The sequence below is a fragment of the Lemur catta genome, chromosome 3, assembly GCF_020740605.2.
Source record: "Lemur catta isolate mLemCat1 chromosome 3, mLemCat1.pri, whole genome shotgun sequence".
In the NCBI taxonomy this organism is placed as follows: domain Eukaryota; kingdom Metazoa; phylum Chordata; class Mammalia; order Primates; family Lemuridae; genus Lemur; species Lemur catta.
In genome coordinates this window covers 105,924,536-105,946,188 of record NC_059130.1, presented here as the reverse complement: position 1 = coordinate 105,946,188, position 21,653 = coordinate 105,924,536, and the positions used below count along the sequence as shown (strand labels likewise).

General features: G+C 54.0%; 2 protein-coding genes across 5 annotated transcripts in view; one reads left to right on the top strand and one right to left on the bottom strand.

The window, feature by feature from the left end:
• MECR (mitochondrial trans-2-enoyl-CoA reductase) overlaps nt 1-1,317 on the bottom strand; it is a 30,746-nt gene extending 29,429 nt beyond the window's left edge. The window contains exon 1 of one of the 3 annotated variants that reach the window (XM_045545729.1): nt 1,098-1,317. In XM_045545729.1, the coding sequence (XP_045401685.1) occupies nt 1,098-1,273 (176 nt within the window). In that variant the 5' untranslated portion in view covers nt 1,274-1,317. The remainder of the gene's footprint in view (nt 1-1,097) is intronic. The other 2 variants (XM_045545731.1, XM_045545730.1) reach the window with 2 other exon arrangements.
• An 11,123-nt stretch (nt 1,318-12,440) lies between these two features.
• PTPRU (protein tyrosine phosphatase receptor type U) overlaps nt 12,441-21,653 on the top strand; it is a 74,440-nt gene continuing 65,227 nt past the window's right edge. Inside the window, exon 1 of one of the 2 annotated variants that reach the window (XM_045545728.1) lies at nt 12,441-13,630. In XM_045545728.1, the coding sequence (XP_045401684.1) occupies nt 13,606-13,630 (25 nt within the window). In that variant the 5' untranslated portion in view covers nt 12,441-13,605. The remainder of the gene's footprint in view (nt 13,631-21,653) is intronic. The other variant, XM_045545727.1, reaches the window with a different exon arrangement.

The window sequence follows — 21,653 nt, the reverse complement described above, 5'->3', positions numbered from 1 at the left end:
GCCTGGGAATATATACTACAGTTTCTAAAAGCACTATAGGTGACTGAGCTGTGAAGCCAAGGTTGAATAGAATGCTTTGTAGAAGTATCATGTTTTGAACTTCAGGGAAATTACTAGGATTCCACACAAGGAGACAAAAGAAGCTGTCCTTTTTTTTTTTTTTTTAATCAGGCACATGCAAAATTCATGAATTAAGAGCCAATAGAATTTTAGGAGGAAGGCATAATCATAAAAACAATGAGGACTCAGAGAGGTTGAGTGACTTGCCCAAGATGAAACAGCTACTAAAGAGGCTAAGCCTGTATTTGACCTAATACAGATACTTAGGTCTGTACGGCTCCAAAACAGCTTTTTTTTTTGACCCAGGGCCACACTCAAGAAGTCTGAGCAAGTGGACTCCTAAAGCAGCTTTTTAAAAAACTAGGCCAACGTGCATACACTGTGCAGTGGAGGGGAATTCACATGAAATAGGAGTCAGAAGCCACAGATTCCAGTCTCTGTTCCAATCACTTATTAGCCAAATCACTTTGGACACGTAAAGTACCTTGCTCTCTGTAAAGTAGAAACAATGATCAATGACCAACTTTACTGAGAAGTGAAGATCCAAATGGATGTAAAAGTATTTTGAAAATTCCCTCCGAAAAATAATAGAGGGAAATAACTTAGGCAGGTCAGTCAGTCAGATGTGCATTCAAATCCGACCGTGTCACTTACTGGCTGTGTGACCTCAGGTGTGTGATTTTACCTCTCTTATTCCTCAGTTTTCTCATCTGCAAAATGGAGATAAATCAAGTAACTACCCCACAACATTGTTGTAACAATTAAATGAGAGCACCCATTTAAAAAAGGGATTGCCTGACACGCCATACTCAATCAATGGATATCAGCCATTATTATCATCCTTGTAATTGTCCCTCGGGTCTCCAGCTACCTCGAAGCACTGACTTTCTGAGCTACCGAAAGCGCCCTGCGCTTCAGTTTTGGTCTTGCTATCCTTTGTCCCCTTTCTCGGATCCTGTCCCTCCCTTCCCAGTCCACAGCCGGACTTAAACCCCTTCAGGAACCCTAGTCCCCTTTCCCGGTTTCCGCGCTCTTACTCGACGACCTTGGCTGGATCTCCGTGGTGCCCATAGACGAGCGCCCGGGCCCGGGAGGGCTCGGCGGATGCGGAGTAGGAGGAGGCAGCAGGCCCATGGCGGCCCGAAGCGGAGAGCACACCCCACAGCAGCCTGGCAGGCGTTCGCGCCCCCAACATTGAGCCGAAGACCCACATGCTCCTTCCAGTCAACAGAGCCGGGCGCGCCGGCTACGTCATCTGCCCGCACCCGCGCGCCTGCGCCCCGCCCCGCCGCGTGACCACGCCCCACGCTCCTTTTAAAGGGCCGTTTTTTTCCTTTGCTGCCCACGCGGTGGCGCCTGGGGAGACAGCGTAGGGGGCTGGGGTTGGGCAGCGGAGGGACTTGAGGGAGGTGCGGAGCTTGCAAGGCCGCCGAAGCAGCTCTCCCAGCAAGGAGAGTATGGATCTGGCCTAAAGCTGTGTGTACAGCTTGTAGTTCACTGTTTGATTTGGGGAAAGTCATTTACTCTCCCCTGGCCTGAGTTTCCCCTTCTTCCACCCTTTATTGAATGCTGCCTGAGCCAGGCCCTTTAAGGCATTATCTCATTTAATCCCCATTACCCTATAACAGCATAGGGAGGGCAAGCCCACTTCCCTACACTGGGTAAAGCAGACATACGGTGATATGGAGGCAGGAGTACTGGACATAGCGTTAGAAGACTTAGGTTCAAATCCTAGCCCTGCCACTTCTTAGCTTGGCCACCTTGAGCAAGTGAAACTCCGAGTTTGTTTTCTTATGGGCACAATGAGGATAATATACCTCCTTCCAGATTGTTGTGAGGATCGGATGAAGCAATAGAAGAATGTTATCGTGGACGGGAGAATACATTGTAAAAAATGCTAAGTGTGTTCAGATACGAGGCAGGAATCACAAGGAGAAGGGGCCCCTCTCAGAATGCTCACGGTGTAGAAAGGGATTAAGTGGGACACTGGAAGGGCTTTGTAAAAAGATGTAGCCCTGTAAAGAAGCTAGATCTTATTTTTGGTATAGGGAAGATATGAAAATAACTAAAACCCCAGTTGAACGTTAGCACATGCCAGAGTGCACTGCTCTAATCTGAAGAAGAGAGGTGCTCTGGCGTGGGGGTGGGGGTGAGGGCCGGGGATTTTGGAGGAGGTGCTGTAGGAGCCAGCCCTGTGACTCAAAGTCTTCTGTGTGCATGTGCATAAAAATAATCCAAGGTCCCGTCTCAGACCTACTGAATTAGAATCTTGTGGGGTGGGGGTTCCAGGAATCTACATCCTTACAAGCTCCCAAGAACATTTTGATGCAGGTGGCCCACGCAACAAGCTTTGAAAAACACTGAGCCAGGGCTTTGAAGGATAAGGAAGAGTTCCTTTGTCCGGATTTTACTGACCCAATGCTTGTCATGTCAGAGCTTTTTCTCTCAGGAAGAGAGCACAGCAAACTACCCTCATTAAGGGTGTGGAAGCTGGACTCTAGCACACCTGGCTTTGAGTCCTGGCTCTGCCATTTTCCAGTCATTTGATTTTGGACAAGTCACTTGGCCTCTCTGTGTCTCCATTTCCTTATGCTTAAAATTGAGGGAATAATAGTTATCTGTATCTAGGGTGTTGTGAGGGTCAAGCAAAATATTATTCACTTGAAGCATTTAGTATAATGCTTGGCACATGGAAGCATTTGAGAAATATTATCAGGGGGTTATTGTGGAGATTGAATGAGAAACATCACATGCAAAATAGGCTAGGGTCTGAGTCAATATGTGCTCAATAAATATTTGTACTTGTTTTTATTATTAGAGAAAGTTAGTGTCCCATGGTGGGGGAATGACATGGTCCCACAGTTATGTGCAAGCATACATATGCAAGCACACACCATAACCAGTTTTGCTCACCTATTTTCACAATGACACATAGGCCTACTTGTGCTGAGAGGTACAAAATAGCCCCCCAAAGTTGTAAGGTTCGCTAGGTAACATTGAGCTGCTGACAGTATCTTCTCCACCAAATTGGCTCTTCTGAATTCTTGGGCAGCACAGCCAGGAAGCCTAAAGAATCATCCAACAAGTCTTCCTACTTGGGGCTGGACTTTGCTCCCCTGTGCATTTCAATAGCCCTCACTTAGAGTCCAGGCCATCTGGGTTCCCCCAGGGGCATAGTTTGAGAGCCACCTTTTGAGGGGTTCAAGTCCAGTTGTTCTGGTCTTGCACTGAAGACCCTTTGCACTCTGACTCCCACCCTGTCTTTCCAGCTTTATCTTCTACTGTTGGACTGTGCATAGCCTATGATCCAACCACACCTGATACCCACCTTTCCCAGCACTTCTTTGTCTTGTGCCTTTACTCAGGCTGTTCCTTCTGCGTAAAATACTCTTCCCTGCCTTACCTCACCTGGGAAACTCCAGGTTCAGATATCATTTCTTTGATGTTGTTTCCCAGTCCCCTAGGTTGAGTCAACTGCTGCTGCGTTTGTGTTTTTTCTGGACTGGTCTTATGGCCTTTAGCACATGGTCTCTTAGTTATTTATGTGTCCACTTCCCCCTCCAGGCAAGAGTGGGGCCATGTTTGGTTCATCTCCATGACACCAGCACTCAATATGAGGTCTGGCACAGGGGAGGTGTCATAAATATTCCATGAGTTGCAGGGAATTGAATTTCCTCATGGCCTGGCACTGTCTGTAGTGTCATCTCCTTTTCCCTAGATTTGGGCTGGTCACTCCAGGCCAGTACTTTCCTTCTTAAGGATTATAGAAGTTTGTGGTTTTTTTGAAGTAAAGCAGAATGTTCTCTTTTCACCTGTCCACTTGTTGCTTGCACTCTCTTTCTCCCTCCATCACAGTCCCTGCCATCTTTCCCTGCACAAAGAGTAAAGGGATGTGGAATCAGTCAGACCTGAGTTCAAGTCCTGGGTCCACTATTTACTACTTGTGTGACCTTGAGCAACTGCCTTATGTTCTCTGAGCCTCAGTTTCCACATCCATAAAATGGGACTAGTGGTAAACTCCTGTCATGAGAATGCCTCAAGAGTCCTTTGCAAACAGCAGCCTTGGTTGTTTTTTCTGTTCACTGGTTTTCTCTCCTTGAACCTCCTTTTATCTGGGTGGGCCTCTCTGGCTCATGTCTGCTCCAGCATCTGTCCACCTTGGTGTCTTCATCATCACTCTTTTCTTGCTTCTGTCTCTCTCCTCATGTGACTGCCTCTCTGTTTAATTCTCTGCCTCTGGTCCTTGCCTGCTCTGTGCCCTTTGGCCCCTTCCCCACCTCAGCCTGGAGCTCATCAGTGCTCACAAGAGAGGAGCCCAGAGGCCAAGAAACCCTCAGCTCTGCCTCCTCAGCCTCAGGGCAGCTTATGGGTGTGCCAACCTCAGTGTGAGGCCAGCCGGGAGTGGAGGCAGGGCCTAGATACACCTTGAACTCCCAGGCTGTGTCTGACCCATCTGCCTGTGGGGTTCCCTGCCTCTGCAGTCTGTTCTCCACTCAGCTGCTTGGGGGACTTTAAACTAATCAGAGATTAGAACTTATTACTCTTCTGCCTCATGCTCCAATGGCTTCCCATTGCTCTTAGGCTGTAACCAAAAGCCCCTTCCTTGTCCCTAGTTTCTTGTGTGACCTGCAGGCCCTGCCCACCTCTCCAGCTGCACCTGGCTCCCTTCTCCCCCCAGCTCGCCCCATTCAGCTGCCCTGGCCTCTTTGTGGCTCCTCAAAGCCACCAGCACCTGCCTTTGTACAGGCTGTCCTTTCTCCCTGCAATGTCCCTCCCCACCGGTTTGCATGAGGCTGGCTCTTTCTCATACTTCAGGTCTCAGCTGTAATGTCACCTGTCACTTCCTCAGTGAAGCCCTCTTGGACCACCTTATCTAAAGCAGACAACCCTCCCTCACATTCTCTATCATAGCACACTACCCATGTCCTTCAGAGTGCACTTGTTGAAGATTGTGATTATGTTTATGGACATGTCACCTGCTAGATAGTAAGCTTCATGAGGGCAAGGACAATATCTATATTCATTCATTCGTTCAATATTTTTTTTTTTATTTCAGCTCTTCATGGGGGTACAAAGGCTCAGGTTATATACACTGTCCATGTCCCGCCCATCCCCCCGAGTCAGAGCCTCAGGCGTGTCCACTCTCCAGACAGTGCACGTGGTATTCACCATGTAGTCATACCTCCATCCCAGTACCAACTGCATGCTAGATACCAGGCACTGGGATACTAGATGAAGTCCTTTTCTAAAGTCCCTAAGGGAGCTCATTTCTAGAGGTGGGGACAAATAATGAATATGTCATATAGCAGGTCCTCTGTTTAAAACAGCAACACTCCCTGTCCCCCTCACTATTTTTTCCCCTAAATTCTCTGGTGTATGAGACAGTGATAAGGGATATAAACCAGAGGATTTGCTTTTCATTGTTGTTGTTATTTATTGTTTTTATCTTCCCACTGGAATGTAAGCTCCGTGAGGGTAGGGATTTTATTTTTTGAGTCTTGCTCTGTTGCCTGGGCTAGAGTGCCGTGGCATCAGTGTAGCTCACAGCAACCTCAAACTCCTGGGCTCAAGTGATTCTCTTGCCTCAGCCTCCCGAGTAGCTGGGACTACGGGCCTGTGCCACCACGTCAGGCTAATTTTTCTATTTTTTTGCAGAGATGGGGTCTTATTCTTGCTCAGTCTGCTCTGAACTCCTGGCCTTAAGCGATCTTCCTGCCTTGGCTTCTCAAAGTACTAAGATCACAAGCGTGAGCCACCAAGTCTGATTTTTTGTCTGTTTTTTATCTCTACCTGGCCTATAGTAATTTTTTTTTTTTTTGAGACAGAGTCTTGCTCTGTTGCTCAGGCTGGAGTGCAGTGGTACAATCATAGCTCCCTGCAGCTTCCAACTCCTGGCTCAAGCCATCCTCTTGCCTCAGCCTCCCAAGTAGCTAGGACATCTGGCTAATTTTTCTTATTTTTGTAGAGATGAGGTCTGGCTGATGTTGACCAGGCTGGCCTCAAACTCCTGGCCTCAAGCGATTGTCTCACTTGGGCCTCCCACACTACTGGGATTATAGGTGTGAGCCACCTTGCCCAACCTAGTAATTGTTGAATAATTGAATCAGTATCTAATAAGTATTTGTTGAATGAATGGGTTTCCAGGTCTCAGCCACTATTCAATTCAAGCCAGACAACCTTGATTCAAATCTTTTTTTTTTTTTTTTTCTGAGACAGAGCCTCACTCTGTTGCCCTGGCTAGGGTGCCGTGGCATCAGCCTAGCTCACAGCAACTTCAAACTCCTGGGCTCAAGCAATCCTTCTGCCTCAGCCTCCCAAGTAGCTGGGGCTAGAGGCATGTGCCACCATGCCTGGCTAATTTTTTCTCTCTATATTTTTAGCTGTCCTTATAATTTCTTTCTATTTTTAGTAGAGACGAGGTATCCCTCTTGCTAAGGGTGGTCTCCAACTCCTGAGCTCAAACAATCCGCCTGCCTCGGCCTCGAGTGCTAGGATTTACAGGCGTGAGCCACCACACCTGGCCTGATTCAAATCTTGGTGCTGCTGCATAAAAACGTACAACCTTGGAAAAGTCACTCTCTCATTCTATGCCTCAATTTTCTCAACTGTGTTATGGGAATATAGTAGTACATACCTAATAAGGTTATGATGAAGATTAAATGATTCCATGTGGGTAAAACACATAGAAGGTACCTGGTCTTACATAGTAATGGACAACTAGTTTGCAGATCATTGTGCAAGGGCTTGTATTGGGTAGAGGCCCAAATATACCTAACCAGTGTGCCCAGAAGGTAGAGTAGGACCAGTGAGTGCTAGCAAGGGAGACAGACTTCACGTCATGAAAATGAAGAACTTTCTAAATGCCAGCGTTTCCAAAGCCCCAACAACTGCTTTTGGTACGTGACGAGTGCCCTGTCCTTGGAGGTATGTATGAACGCACATTTGGAGGGGCCAAGGTAGAAGGGATTCAAGCATCAGATGGGACAGACAGTATCTCCCAGGGTCACTGTCCCTGAGAGCGCTATGCGGGACCTAGGCATGGGCAATGAGTGTGCTCGCCTGGAATGTTGGTGCCCAGTCAGTGCAGAGGTGTCGGGGCCTCCGGCGGGGATGCGGGAGTGGGGGAGGGGCGCGCCGGGTCGGCGGGCGGCCGGACCCGCAGCAGCACCCGCCACCGTCAGCAGGGGGCGCCGCGAGACCGCCGAACGCGCGCCGGGCCTGACGTCAGCGCCCCGCTCGCTCCGGCTCCCGCTCTGGACTCGGCGCCAGTCCCGCTCCGCGCCGCGCTGCTCCGCTCCGGCTCCGGCTCGCCTCGGGCTCGGCTCGGGCTCCGGCGGCGGCGCCCCCCGCGCCGGGCCCCGGGACAGGCGGCGGCGCTCCCGCCATGGCCCGCGCCCAGGCACTCGTCCTGGCGCTCACCTTCCAGCTCTGCGCGCCCGAGACCGAGACTCCGGCAGGTAAGCGCACGGCGGTCGGACCAAGCTTGCCCCGCCAGCCGCGGGGCCCGTGGCGTAGCTCGGAAGAAAGTGTGAGTGTAGGGTGGCCGGGCGTTGTGAACGTGCTCCCTGTGTGTATCTGAGTGTGGGATGTGCGGTTCTGTGCCCTGGGCGTTGTGTGACTGCGAATGTTGTGTGTCCGTGAGTTCCCTGTGCAAGAAAAGGAGCTGTGTTGTGTGTGTGCGAGTGTGTTGGGGTGAATGTGTGTGCATCGAGGCACTGGGTGTACGCTGTCTCTTGTGTGTCTGCCAGTGTGCAGTGTTTGTGCGGCCAAGTAGGTGATATGTGTGTAGTGTGTGCATCTGAGTTTGGTTGTGTGGTCGAAGTTGTATCTGCTAATGTGTTGCATTTGTTTGCATTTTGTATGCCTTGGCCGGGAGTCCTGTCTGTGTGTCTGAGAATGGGTTGTGTGTTTGTGGTACGCATGTGGTCGGGGGTGCTCCGTGGATCCCGCCTGAGTGTGGATCCGAGGAAGCGTGTGTGGGGTGTGCTTGTGAGATCGCGTGTGAATGCGTGGGAATGGGTCCGGAACGTGTGTGTCCCCGCGCTGTGTACGTGTGGGAGTGTCTGGGGTTTGTGGTGTGCGCCGCCGGGGCTGCGTGGGTCCGTGTGAATGCCAAGTGTGCCGGGAATGCGTGTGTGGGAGCGAGCCTGGAGCGGATGTGAGTGTGTGTGAGTGTGTCCGTGTGTGCTGGCTGCGCGTCCAGGAATGTTGCGAGTGTGGCGCGCGCCTGGGCCGCGGTCGAGTGTGTGCCCGGGGCCGGGGCCGCCCGAGGGGGCGGTGGCAGGACGTGTGTGTGTGCGTGCGTGTGCGCGTGTGTGGCGCGCTGGGCCGGACAAGTTGTCGCGCGGCGCCCCCTGGGCTCCCGGGTCGGGCAGGGCCCGAGGCTCGGGAGGGAGGAGCGGGCCCCGCGGCCGCCGACTCCGGCCTGTCGGGCTGTTTGTTGTTTCGCAAGTTCCGCGCGGCGCTGGCGGGCGGCAGATCCGAGGCGGCGCCGGGGCTGCGGGGGGCCCGGGCCGGCGGGGGCTCGCGGGGGCTCGCGGGGGGCGGCGGGCGGGCGGGCGCTCCTGCTCGGGGCCGGGCGCGGCGGGTCGGAGGGCGGCCGGGCGGGGGCTGTGTTCCGGGGTGGCGGGCTGCGGCGTCGGCGGGGCCTGGCTGGCCGCTGCGGGACGGCGCCCCCTACCGTGAGCGCAGGACGCGCCGCGGACGCCGGGGTCTCCTGGGACACTCCCTCGGTCGCGTCCGCAACTTTGTGCGGCCTCCTGGCCGGCCGGGCCCGCCTTGTGTGTACGCGTGTGAGAGCGTGTCCGTGTGCCTCGCGCTCCTGTCCTCTGTGTGGTCGCGCGCCCTGGGTGTGTTTCGGAGTCTGGTGTCTTTCGGTGTGTGCGTGTTCGCGTATCTGAATGCGTGTATACGGAGCTTGTGTGTCCGTGTGCGCGTCCGAGTGCGTGCTGTGGACGGCGTGTCGGGTGCGTGTCCCAGACCCCACCCTGGGGCCTGGGATCCCATACCGCGGCCCCTTCCCGCGGAGTTGCGAAGGTACCCTCCCCTCCTGGGGACACCCCCAACACCCCCCACCTCCGCGACCCGCTGGGCGGCTCCAGGCGCCGAGTAACGGGGAGACGCCCCTGGCCAGGCGGGGTCAGAGCCGAGACACGTGCCGGAACCGCCTCCTCCCGGCTGGCCGCCAGCCTCAGACAACGGACCTCCCCGGGACCTCCCCGGGATCGAGTTCGTGGCCTCGCCGCCTGCTGGGGCGTCTCAGGCCGGAGCTCCCGTGGATCCCGAGTTCTCCCCGGCCCTGGTTCGCACTTGGGCCTCGCCCTGCTGGTCCGGAGCCATTGGGCACAGCTTTAGCTTTGACCTCTTGGTGGGTACTGGAGAGGATGCCCAAGGCGACCTCCCTCCCTGTCCACCCCCAACTCCTTCCCCATGTCCTGGAGCAACTATGCCTGTCTTCTCCACCCTGAGATCAAACTGGGGGGAGAGTATTGTATGCTCCCCACCCCCACCTCTACCTCTCCGGTGCCCCAATTCTTGCTAGTAGTAGGGATTGTCAGGAACTGAGGTTTGGGAGTGAGACCTAGAGCAAGTTACTCCCCTTCTTGATGCCTCAGTTTCCTCACCTGCCCCCTGGCATGATAATAATAGTGTATAGTACTTGGTAGTACCTTGTAAAGTTAGGCTCTATCTCTGAGTGCTAGGGAACAAAAGATGGGGTTGAGGGTTGTTACAAAGCCCCAGAGGCTGTGATTTGAACCCCGGGTAATCTGGGTTCAAATTCTGCCTCTGCTACTTGCTGTTCAGTTGACCTTGGGCAAGTCACTTTACTTCTAAATTTCCTGGCCAGTTAGTAGCTGTTACTATTAGAGCTTAAGTCAGAAACCCTTAATAAAGGATGTGATATTTCCCGGCCCCCAGTCTGGGTACGGTCAGCCCAGCTCCCTGAGTGCCTCCCAAGTTTCCCGGGTAGGGTGGGCATGTGATGTCTCTCAGCAGAGCAAACCTGGCGGTAGTTTATTCTGCCGTGTTCTTGCTCATTGCGTCCTTTCGGTGGCTGGACTTGTGGACAGCTGGAATGAGGGAGAGGCTGCCCAGTGGTTTCAGGTTGGGCAATAAAGGCTTGTCTGGGCATCCCGCCCTTCCCTTGTTGCTGGGGCTGGAGGAGGGGATTCGGCAGGAAGCAGCTAGGGGCCAGGGTGGGAGTGCTGAGCTCGGGGCACCCTGCTTGCTGGAGGCATGCCGCCATGCTTTGGTGCTTTCACCAGCGAGGCTGGGCTTGCAGGCTGACCTTTCCATGCAGGGCAGGGGTAGCCAGAGTTGGAGGGGGTGCTTTCTGCCCCCTTCCTCCCTCTGCCCCTTTCCCTCCTCCTGCATCCTGTTGTGCCCTGTCCGTGTGCTGCCTCAGAGGCTCTCTCATCTGTCCCCTTCTTTCCCTCTGCAGCCATCTTTCACCTGCAGGAAGGCTCCAGCCTCTTCCCTCCACAGTGCAGGGATCTTCCTAAGACTCATGTTTTAACCTGGGTTTAAAACCCTCTGAAGGCTACCCCTTGCTTTCAGGGTTATGTCCTTGCCCCTTTGCCCTGTTGCTTGCCTCGGCCCCTGCCTGCCTGTCCAGCCCCATCTTGTTCTATGTCACTTGCCCTTTGCATCCTGTGATCTGGCCAGCCTGACCTTCTCACCAGTAGCCCCCTAAGTGCCCATGGCTCACCTGCTCCTCTCCGGACCTTTGCGCAAGCTGTGCTTTCTCCCTAGAACGCTCTTAACTCCACCTCTTGGCAGGCGAACTCCAGCAACTTGTTCAGCCCTCAGCTTAGACATCACCCACTCCCTGAAGCCTTCCTTGGTTATGCCGAATCCTAGCCCAGGAAGCAGGAGTGGGGGTTGATTGGATTTTTACTTAGCATTGTAATTATTGTAATCACAGTTTATTGGTCCTGTCTCCTTTACCAGACCCTGAGCCCTGTGAGGACAGAGACTGGGTGTTTAGTTTACCTCTGAATCCTAAGTGCCAGGCACAAGGCCTCGACCACCCTGTCTGAATAAATGTATGTGACGTGAAAGAGTGAATGAAGTCGAGGGGATCAAGTTCAGAGCTAGAGACGCCAGATGGGGGCGCACTGACTCCACTGAAGGTAGAGATTAAAGAAATAGGGTTTCCCTCCAGGAATCTGGAAAATTCTGCCGGGGGATGGTGTTGTGTTGTGAAAAGGCCATGTAGAGAGGGTCATCTGGGAGCTTTGAGTTGGGGCGGTTAAGTCCCTGGCAGAGACTGAAGGGAGCAGGTCTCCTGCCTGCGAGCCCCGCCCCTAGGCCCCAGCCCCACCCCCAGCAGCTGGCAGGGCCTGTCCAGCCCCCAGTCTCAGGCCTTTGTGACAGTTGGTGAGGCATTGAGTCTCAACGGTCTGTCTGAGCGTCTGGGGAGGAGGGAGGGCAGAGGGAGGGCGCTGCGTTAGGAGGGGGAGGGAAGCCTTCCCAGAAGATCCTCACTCCGTCCTCAGTCCCAGATCCTGGGGTGGGCAGGTGGGATCACAGCCTCTGTCCTGGCTGCTGTGTGCTGGGGGAGAGGGAGGGGACCTGCTTCCCTGGTGGCCCTTGTGGGTGGGGTGGGGGGGAGGCTGGCAGAAGTGTGCACGAGTGGGACCCTGGCTTCTGGGCAGCCAGAGTTGGGTGTGTGTATGTAAGAGAGAGAGAGAGATTGTAGCTAGGGGCACAGGGCATATATGTGGCCGGTCAGGGTGTCTAGCCATGTCTGGTCTCCCTGGTGTGGCAGGATCTGAGTTTGGAGTAAGGAGGTGACCAGGACCAGGTGCTCTGATCCCTGGGGAGCCTGACGCTAGGGTGTCTGGATATGCAAGCGTCGAATTCCTGGAGTTGGGTGCAGAGCTGTTTCGATGGGTGGTGTCACAGTATCTAGGTGTGGGCATCCCAGTCCCAGGCTGTGGGAGGATCAGGGTGTGCAGAGGATACTCAGTGTCTCTGGGTCTGGAGGTGGGCGTATCCAGGCATCTAGGAGTCTTCAGGTTAGTGGCTGTTTAAGTGCAGAGTGTCTCTGTGTTGTGTCCAGGTGGCTGGGTGTCTGGATATCTGAGTGGGGGGGTATCTATATGTCCAGCAACAGGGTGTCCACGTGCTCAAGAACCCAGGTGTTTGTGAGTCTGGGTGTGAGGTGCCATGTGTCTGTTTGCGTGTTTTGGTGTGGAAGTGCCCTGATGTCCTGTGGGGATATCCATGTGTCCAGGAATGGGGTGTGTATGTGTTGGGTGGGAGTGTGCTGGTGGCTATCCCCAACTCAGCCTCCGGGACCCCCTTCCCAAAGCCAGGAGCCTGGGAAGGAGGCCCCACTGGTTTTGTTTCTCCATGGTTAGTCAGTCTAGAGCTTTGTTATCCACCAGAAGTTTCTACAGTGATGGTGATATTCTCTACCTGCATTCTCCAGTACATTGGCCATTTAGCCACATGTGCTATTAAGTTTAAATTAGTTAACATTAATGAAAATAAAAATTCCTTCCCTCAGTTGCACAAGTCCTCAAGAGTCACATGTTGCTAGTGGCTGTCGTACTGGTCAGTGCAGGAGGAGAACATTTCCATCCTCTTGGAAGGTTCTATGGACGTACTGGTCCAGAGGTGTGAGGCATGTGGCAGCTTAGTGAGGCCTGGGCATCTCAGGGAGTGAAAATGTCTGGACAGATCATCACTCAGTGGCTGTGGAGAAAGATTTTGTTGATTCCACGTCCCCTTCTCTGCAGACTCGTTATTTCCTGCCTGGACTATTGCAATCCCTCCTCCTCGGTCTCCATCCTGCCATCAGCCTTTTCCTTTCTAATGTGCTCTGAATGACCTTTCTAAGCATACATAGGGTGCTGCCACTCCCTTGCCCCAAGCTGAAGGCTCCCCAGCACCCAGGAGACAAAACCTAAAGCCTGACATGGCAGACGAGTCCCTGTGTGACCAGCCCTTTCTTTCCAAGGCAGCTTCACCGTACGCATCTCCTCCCCGACCCCGCTCCTGCCTGTCCACCGTCTGATCCAAGATCACCAGGCTTACGGCCTATCCCAGAGCCTGCCATGTCCCTTCACACCTCTCTACCTTTGCACATGCTGTGCCTTCTGCCAGGAATGCCCGTCCCTTTCTCACCTTGCTCGGCCTTCAGAGTCCAGCTCCATTGCCTCTGGCACAGTGAAGCCTTCCCAGCCCCATCCTGGCACAGTTGGTCAGGTTTCTCCCATAATGCACACGTGACAGTGGGCTGCTGTTTCCCATCCCCTGTCTCCACTAGGCCAGGAGCCCCCCAAGGAGTGGGCTGTGTCTTTGTCATCTCTGGTCCCCAGGGCCCATGCATGGTAGGTGCCCACTGTTTGCATCAGTGTGAACCTCTGGGTGGATAGGGAAGGCTTGGAGGGGGTAGAGGCAGGCTCCAAGGGCAGTTGTGGGTGGGTCGGTATGCCTCCTTGTCTGGCTCTGGGTGGGGGCTGCCATCGCCTGTAGAATGGCTGTGGGAGGACCCCTGAGGTGGACAACTCAGAAGATGCTGCTACTGGATGACTCATGAGGTCCTGGGCAGACTCTCAAGGTGCAGATGCCAGGATCAAGTGGTGACTCAGAAGGGACGAGGAGAAAGGGGGCTTAGAAGGGTTAAGATTGGGAGTTTGAGGGCAGAAGCTGCCGGGAAGGATTGGGATGGGGGTATTGGGAAGGGGTTGTGGGGGGTATATTTGATGGGCAAGATCACAGCTGCAGCTAGGGTGACAGCTGAGGGATGGGCGAAACCTGGTGGCGAAGGTAAATCTGGGGAAGAGGACAGCTGGCAATGAGGGGACAAGTGGTGCTGGGGGAAGAACTGAGGGTTGGGGGACAGGTGGAGGATGGAGCAAACAGGGGGATGTGGGACAGCTAGGGGTGAGAGGTGACAGCTGAGAGGTATCAGAAACCTATCCAGTCAGGACAGGTGGGTCTCAGCGAGTGGGAAATGCATGCTCAGAATGTGTGTGTGTGTTTACATGTGTGTGTGGATCCTTGTGGTGGTGCATGTGTGTCAATACATGTTTGTGCCTAGCACGAGGTGGTTAAGAGCATGGGCTCAGGGCCCAGACCATCAGGGTGGTTCTAGTCCTGGTTCCACCACTCCTAGCCACGTGGCACTTGGGCCAGTTACTGACCTCTCCGAGCCATTAGTGTTTGTGAGATGGGGATGGTAAAGGACACACCGCTTGCGTTGTTGTGAGGATGTATTTTGTGTTTGTGCATATCTAGTTTAGAGCAGGCCCTGCACATAGTAAGCACTGTCGGTGTTGACTGCAGTGTGCATGTGTGCGGCATCCTGTGTGCTCAGAAAAGTTTGTTCTTGGCTTCTGATGAAGTCCAGGTCTGGGAGGAGTAGTGGTAGTGGGGATGCAGGGTGGGGGAGTGACTGGCCAGGGTGGCTGACTCTGGCTTAACTGTCACTGCCTCCCTCCTGTCCCTCCCATTTCCTGCCCACCCTGTGCCAGGGCCTAATCCAATAGGTTTGCCTCTCTGTCCCTCTTCTGTCCTGCCCCACACTGCCCTGCCCTGGGCCGGGGGCCAGGGGATACACTTTAATTGTCCAAAAGCTTTATCAGCAGACTCTGAATTCATTGTTTGGCTGCCAGCACGCTGGGGCCCTGCTCAGATATAAATACCTGGACAATGTGCTCAGCTCTCTGTAGACTGCCTGTCCTGTGGGTGGCAGTGGCTTCATCCTGTGCCCTTGGAGAGCCACTCTAGTGGAAGATGTTGGAGGATGGGGGACAAGGCAGATGAGGCCTCAGACCCCAGCCGGTGGGCTGAGCCAGCCCAGCCTGGCAGAGCTGTAGGGATAGGGTTCTCCAGGGGTCTGGGTTCCCCTCCTCTCTGTTGCATCACAGAGAGGCATCACAGCCCTCCCCACAACACTTCTGCAGTGTGCCGTGTCGTTGCCTTGTGCTACATAAACACAGTGCATCACGGCTCTGGACTGCTTTGGATGTTGTTACCTGGGGTCCTGGATCCAGCATGCTTGTGCTGCTGCACTGCATCTCAGCCCTTCACTGCGCTGGCATTCTGCATGGCACTGGGTGTGTGGGCTCTGCCGAGTTTCTGCACACTCTGCCTTTGCGTTGTGCCACTGGACTGTGTCTCCATCCTGCAGCTGTCCTGATCCGTGTAGCTTCGCAGCTCTCTTTTACACTGTGTTACTCTAATGGACGTCAGTGTTGCACTGGGAAGGTGGAGTCCCTGGGCTTCTAGACAGAGCCCCTCACACTGCACCACTGCTTGAGACCAACACATGGCTTTCTATGGCCGCATTGCGTGTTTGCATCATAGAGCATTTATGTTCTACGCTGCAGCACCTCACTGGGCAGTCTGCGTTGCGCTGGGCATTGGACTTTCCTGGGATCTGGGCATAGCTCCTCTTGTTGCAGCACTGCAGTGTGCCTACAGATGGCATGGTACCACAACATTGCATCTGTGTATCACGTGCCAGCTCTGTAATGTGCTGCATTATTGCATGGGCATCTGTACGGCATCCGGCATACGAACTTTCCTGAGTTTCTGGACACTGCCCCCTCTTCATTCTGCTGTTGCATTGTACTAACACAGTGCACCTTTGCTTCCCGTGGCACTTCTGTCCCACTATTTCACTGCTCTGCACTGGATATGTGCCTTCTGGCCCAGCCCTTACACTGCACCACTGCTGCTGTAACACTGCCCCTGTGCTACCTCAGCCTTTCGCTGTATTACCAGCGAGGTGTCTTGGCTGGTGTTTTCTCGCAGGTTTCTGTTGGCAGCCCCAGGTGAGCAACATCTTTGCATCAAGTGCCCTCCCTGCAATGCACCTCTGCCCCACATTGCACACGGCTCAGGGAGTCTATACCTACAGTGCAGCTTAGGACCACTTTGTTGGGCTTTGGGACTGGTTTGGGTTTTTGCGAGCATCACCACTGCACAGTACCTGGCATTGGATTTGTGCACTGCACAGGGTTACTGCCAAAAGCCTCTACCTTGCAGTGCACTTGTTTGCTGTCGGGTTGTGTGCATGCTACTGGATTTTGGGACTCAAGGCCCTTGCATGGTATCTACTGTTCCACATGGCATCTTCACTACACTCCGTTTTTGTGCCACTTCCTACTCTTGCCCTCGAGTCTGCACCTACTCTGCTCCTTGGGACTGTATTGGGCTTGTATTCTGGACTGGGTTGCTGTACCCACCAGTTTCTCCTGCACTGCACTGCATCCTTCTCTTCCCTGTCTCTCTGTACTGTTCTGCGTGCCTACACTGGACACACCCTTCCCATGGGAATGCATGGAGCTCCTACTATGTGCAAGGCCCTGTGCTAGTGACTGGAGAAGAAGAACTAGTAAGGCTTGAACTTAACCACCTTAGCATTCCTTCATACACCTGTTGTGTAGCACTGAGCCCCAGTGTATCACTGGATGCACCGCAGTGGTGTGGTGTGCCTCATGCTGCTCTGGGATATGCCCGTGATGGCTGTGGCACCTCACACTGCATCATGGCCCTGACCAGTTCTGCCATGCAGTACCCGATGTCTGTAGGGGTCTGTGCATACTATGTGCTCTGCCCCTCTGCGTTGTATAACTGCATTCTGTCTCTGCACAGAGGAAAGCTGCTGCACCACACAGTCAACATGCCACACTGCAGCACTACACAGCCTTCTCTCTCCATGTGTCTTTATGAAGTACAGATCTCTGCACTGCATGGGTTTGTGCACAGCCTCATGCCCCTCTGCTCTGCACTGTGGGTTCCTATCACACAGGGCATCTGCGCTGCAGGGGAATGGTGAACTCTGCCCGCTGTCTCTCTGCACAGCACAGCCCCCCATTCAGCCCTTTGCCTGTCTGGCATCCAGCCTTGGTCTGTGCCTTCCCCTTGTACTGGCAATATGGCAGCCCCACTGCTAACACTGGGATTTGCAGTGCATGTTGATCAGGGAGATGGGGAGCGGGTCTGGGGTAAGATCCCCTTGTACATTTGGCTTCCTTCTGTCCTCAGTGGAGATGGCAGGATGTTGACATTGCTGGGCTCTGTGTTGGCTTTTGTGGGTGGCGCCAGCTCAGCTTTCTCTTCTTGTGGCCCAGCCCTAGGTGATCTCCCTGGTTGCAGCCATGCTGACCCCCTGGGTGATTAGAAGATGGCATATTGCTCCCAACCTTGACCATAATTAGTTGTTCATGAGTTCTTCAGGGCTCTATGGGCAGCTCTGGAAACCCTGGCCTAGGTCTGGATGTGTTGACTGGGCAAGGAGAGCAGCAAGGTGGGCTGGGCCAGGCCCCTGGGCTGGAGTCAGTCCTGGAACTGGGTGGAGTTCGTTGGAGTCAGACTAGCTGAAATCGTGGGGTCAATCGTCTGGCAACTATTGGTCAGGCACAGAGCTTACAGGTGGGGTTGAAAGGCATGAGAGGCAGTCCTGACCTCAGGCAGGGAGGAGGTGGGAGTTAGTCCTGCGATGGAGCTGTAGTTGGGATGGAGCATTGGGGACAGGGCTGGGTTAGGCAAGAATTTCCAGGGCTGAGGCCAGTGTTGGTTCCAGGGTTGGGTTGGGCTACCTAGAATAGGGGTACAGCTTTGGAAGATGAAATAGACCAGTGTTGTTGTTTGGGTTGTATTTGGGTTCCCCAGGCCACGGTTAGGGCTGTACTTGGCGTTGGGTGAGATCCCAGCCCCTAAATTTGCAATCTGTTGGGAGAAGTTTTGTTTCTCCTGAATCATCCTTGGGAACCAGATATTTTATTGACAAACCAAAGAGCACAAAAATCTGCCATTGAAACAGGCTCTATTTACCTGGGGTCCTCAGAAAACACTGGTGGCAGCTGCAGCCACAGTGGGCACAGTGTGGTGTCAGGAAAGTCTGGTGCACAATGCTTGTGGGGCTCACACACACACATATGCACAACTCCCCTCTACCGCACCACACACACCCACCTCCTCCTTAGACACATGCTCACCATTGAAAATGGCCTTGTGCCTTTGCTTGTAAGTGTAGCACACCTACAACTTCACAGGGCCTGCCTGGAAGACCCCCGCTTTCAGGCACGCATGCTCCCTCTCATATTCCTCTCCCCCATGGAGTCTGTCTCTTTCCTCAGATTATTCTTGATCATATACACACTCATACTAGGGACTGGGGGCACCTGCAGGGGTCCTGGCTTGATTAAACCCACCCTCTCTGGGAGGCCACCCCAGAGATGGGGTGCCCAACCAAGATTGTGTCCCCAAGGCTTGGACTAGCCCGGGGAAAGGGAGTAGTTGTGTGAACATTTGAGTGTGGGGCTCAGTGTGTGTGTTGTGCATCTGCGTGTGATGCATGCTGCAGTCTGCAATCAGAATTGCAGAGGTGGGAGCAACCTCAGAGATGCCCATTCTCATTTCATAGGTGAGGAAGCAGGGGTTGGGAGAGGGCAAGGCACAGAGGGACTTGGGGCCTCAGTAGGAGTATGGTGCAGGTCCCCTGCCTCCCAGCTGAGTGCTCGATGGTACCAGGTACCTGTCACTTTCACAGCCATGTACACACACTTGGGTGCGCCCACACAGGCACAGCTGCCTGTGGAAACATGCACGTGGAGGCGTGGAGACCCATGCACCAGGAGACTCCCCCTACTCCTCCAGCTCTGCCCCTTATATCACCCCATCTTCAGCCCAACTGGATGTGGCTAAACCATCCCGCTGCCTTCCCAAATTGTGGCTGACGGTTGCTCAGGCAACCGTCTGCCAGATTGGGGAGATTAGCTGAGGAATGTAGCTAGGCCAGTTTGAGCTGAGGTGGGGGAGCTCATGGGGGTCCTGGCTGGATTCAGCCCACCCTCTCAGGGAGGCCTCCCCAGAGATGAGGTGCCCCAGGAGAGGCCTGGTCTTCTCCCTGTTCCCAGCCTGAGATTGTGTCCCCAAGGCTTGGACTAAGTGGGGGTGGGGCAGGAAAGGAAGTACGAGAAGTTTGTGTGTGTGAACATTTGAGTGTGGAGGTGTGTGTGTGTCTGTGTGTGTGTGTGTGTGTGTGTGGTGCATCTGAGTGTTACTGGAGTGTGTGCTGTTTGCATCCAGTTTGGGGACTTGAGGCCCTTTTCCTCACCAGTTCCTGACACTGGACTGTGGACCCCATGGTGGCTGGGTCTCAGGCTCCCTCCTCCTGATCTTGTTGTGCTCTCTGGAGAAGCCACCTGCCCTACTCATGGCTTACAGGTTGTGTCACTTACCTCATCTGAATCCAGGCACTTTCCTGCTCAAGCACCTACTATGGCTTCCCAGTTCAAAATAAGGCCGAACTGCTCACTCTGGTGTTTAAGGGCCTCCATGATCTGGCCTAAACCTCCCTCCCTCCCTCCAGGCCCATTTGCCAGGGGTTCAGCCAGTTCGGCTCCTCTCTGTGCTCTGACAAACTGTTTACTCACTGGCTCCCTTTGCTCTGCTGGGCCTTTTGCCTCGAGTGCCCAGCCGCCTATCTCTCCTGGCCAGAGTGACACCTGTCCTTCCAGGCTCTGCTCAGATGCAGCCTCCTCTAGGAAGCCTCTGCCCTCCTCCCACTCCCTCCCCTGGACCCCTTCCGGTGGCCTTGACCCTTCTCTGCTTTGTCTCATCCCCTCACTCTCACTCAGACCTGGAGGTCCCTGGAAGCAGAGTGGGATCTTAGTCATCCTCATGCCTCTAATAATGCCAGCCTGGGACCTGCTTTATACTGTCAGGGAGCAAATGTCCTGTGAACGAAGCTGAATTAACACATGTGGCCAACAGAATATCAGGACCTTATTTTGTTTGATAAAGATGGGTGGTTTAAGTCTGAGCTTTTGTAAGTTGTAGCTGTGTGGCCTTGGGCAAGCAACTGTATCTGAGCCCGTTTCTAACTATAAAAAAGGAATAATAATAGTGCCTGTTTTCTGAGTTGCTATGAGGATTCACCAGCACAGGTGGTCGTGGTGGTAGCTGGAGGCTGCCTTGCGGTGGTGTTGATGTATGTGTGTACATGTCTGTGCCCATGTCTGTGTGGATGAGTCCAGAGGGATTCCCTGCTGCGGTTCTGAACTCTGATTTAGTCTTTTTTCCATTGGGCTAGTAGCCTCCCCAGGAATTGGGTTTCTTAGTGGAAAATGGGCCTTGGTTCTGGGGCTCTTGGCTCCTGAGCTGCCCAGGCTGGGGGTGATGGGGGCTTTTCCTAGCACCGGGGAGAGCTGGCTGTTCCCATCCCGGGTGACCTGGGCTCTCCTTGGGGAGCCTGGCCCCAGACATGTTACCCACTAAGGGCCATAGCTAGAACTGGGCCTGGCCTAGAGATGGACGTGGATCAGGGAGATGGAGTCTTTCTGGTTAAGGAGTCACTCTGGATGGGGTCAGTCAGCCCAAGAGGTCACCCTGGCTGGGGTCAGTTGTAGGGCATTTGGCATAGGTCAGGGGTCACTCTGGCCAGGGTCAGCCAATTTGGGCTCAGTCAGTCAATCTGGTGGTCATTCTGGCTGAAGTCAGATGACCTAGGGCTTATCTATGTGAGGTTGGGGCCACTCTGGCCAGGGACAGTCAGCTGGGAGCCAGTCTGGCTGAGGTCAGTCTGTTTGGGGTTCAGCAACTTGAGTCAGTCAGTTTGGGGGCTACTCTGGCTGAGGTGGGATGGTCTGGGGTTCACTCTGAGCAGAAACTTTGGTCTGGGTGTCACTCTGACTAGGTCAGTTGATCTGGGAGTCCTGGCAGGTCATGTGGCCTGACTCAGGATGGACATGAGGAAGCCATGCGCTGGCACTCCCAGGCTCACCCCAGGGCCACGGGTGAGACATTGGGGGCAGCTGCATTGTTACTAGTGAAGGAACAGGAAGGGCCTGAGCCCTCGTCAGGGCTCTAGATCCTGAGCTTCCCTTCTGGCAATTCCTCTGCCTCAGGGAGGCCTTGGCTAAGACCCTTGGGGGCAGGCCCAGCTCAGGCTGAAGTCAGCTGTCCGCCTCCTCCAGGAAGTCCTCCCTCACTGTCCCTACTAGCCATGTCCTCTCTCTGTGCTGCCCTGTGGCCCTTCCAGCCCAGATGGGGTTAAAACCCACCTCCCACAGGCCATAGGGCATGATGCTGACCAGGGCTTTTCAAACAAAGAGTCAAAGAGCTCAGGCAAAGCCCTGCCCCAGCTCTGGAAAGAGTCTTCTTGTACTTCATTTCATCCGCTTGGGGCCAGCTTCACACCCACTTGTCATTGTTTCACACTCAGATGGAGTCCGGGGAGAGGAGAGGGAGACCCTAGCAGTGGTGAGCCCCTTTGCACCTGGCTCCGCTGACTGTGTTGTTTCCTTGTGCTACTTCATGTGATCTGCACAACAGCTGAAACAGGACAGAGCCTCCTGAAAGTGAAGTCACTTATTGCATGTGAAAATGCCTAGCACTGTGTCTGGCATGTGGCACTCACTTCCTAGTTACTGTCTAGTCCTCCTCCCCGCTCTTCTTGAGATTGGGAAGCAGCTCAGGTTTGCTGCTTCTACTATGAAAGGTTTTTCTGGTAGGAAGCAGGGACTTTGGCATTGGCCGACTTGGGTTCAAATCCTGCCTTTTTTCTCAAGTGGCACATGTTAAGAGCTGCTATTTCCTGAGTGCTTACGTTTGCAAGGCATTGTGCT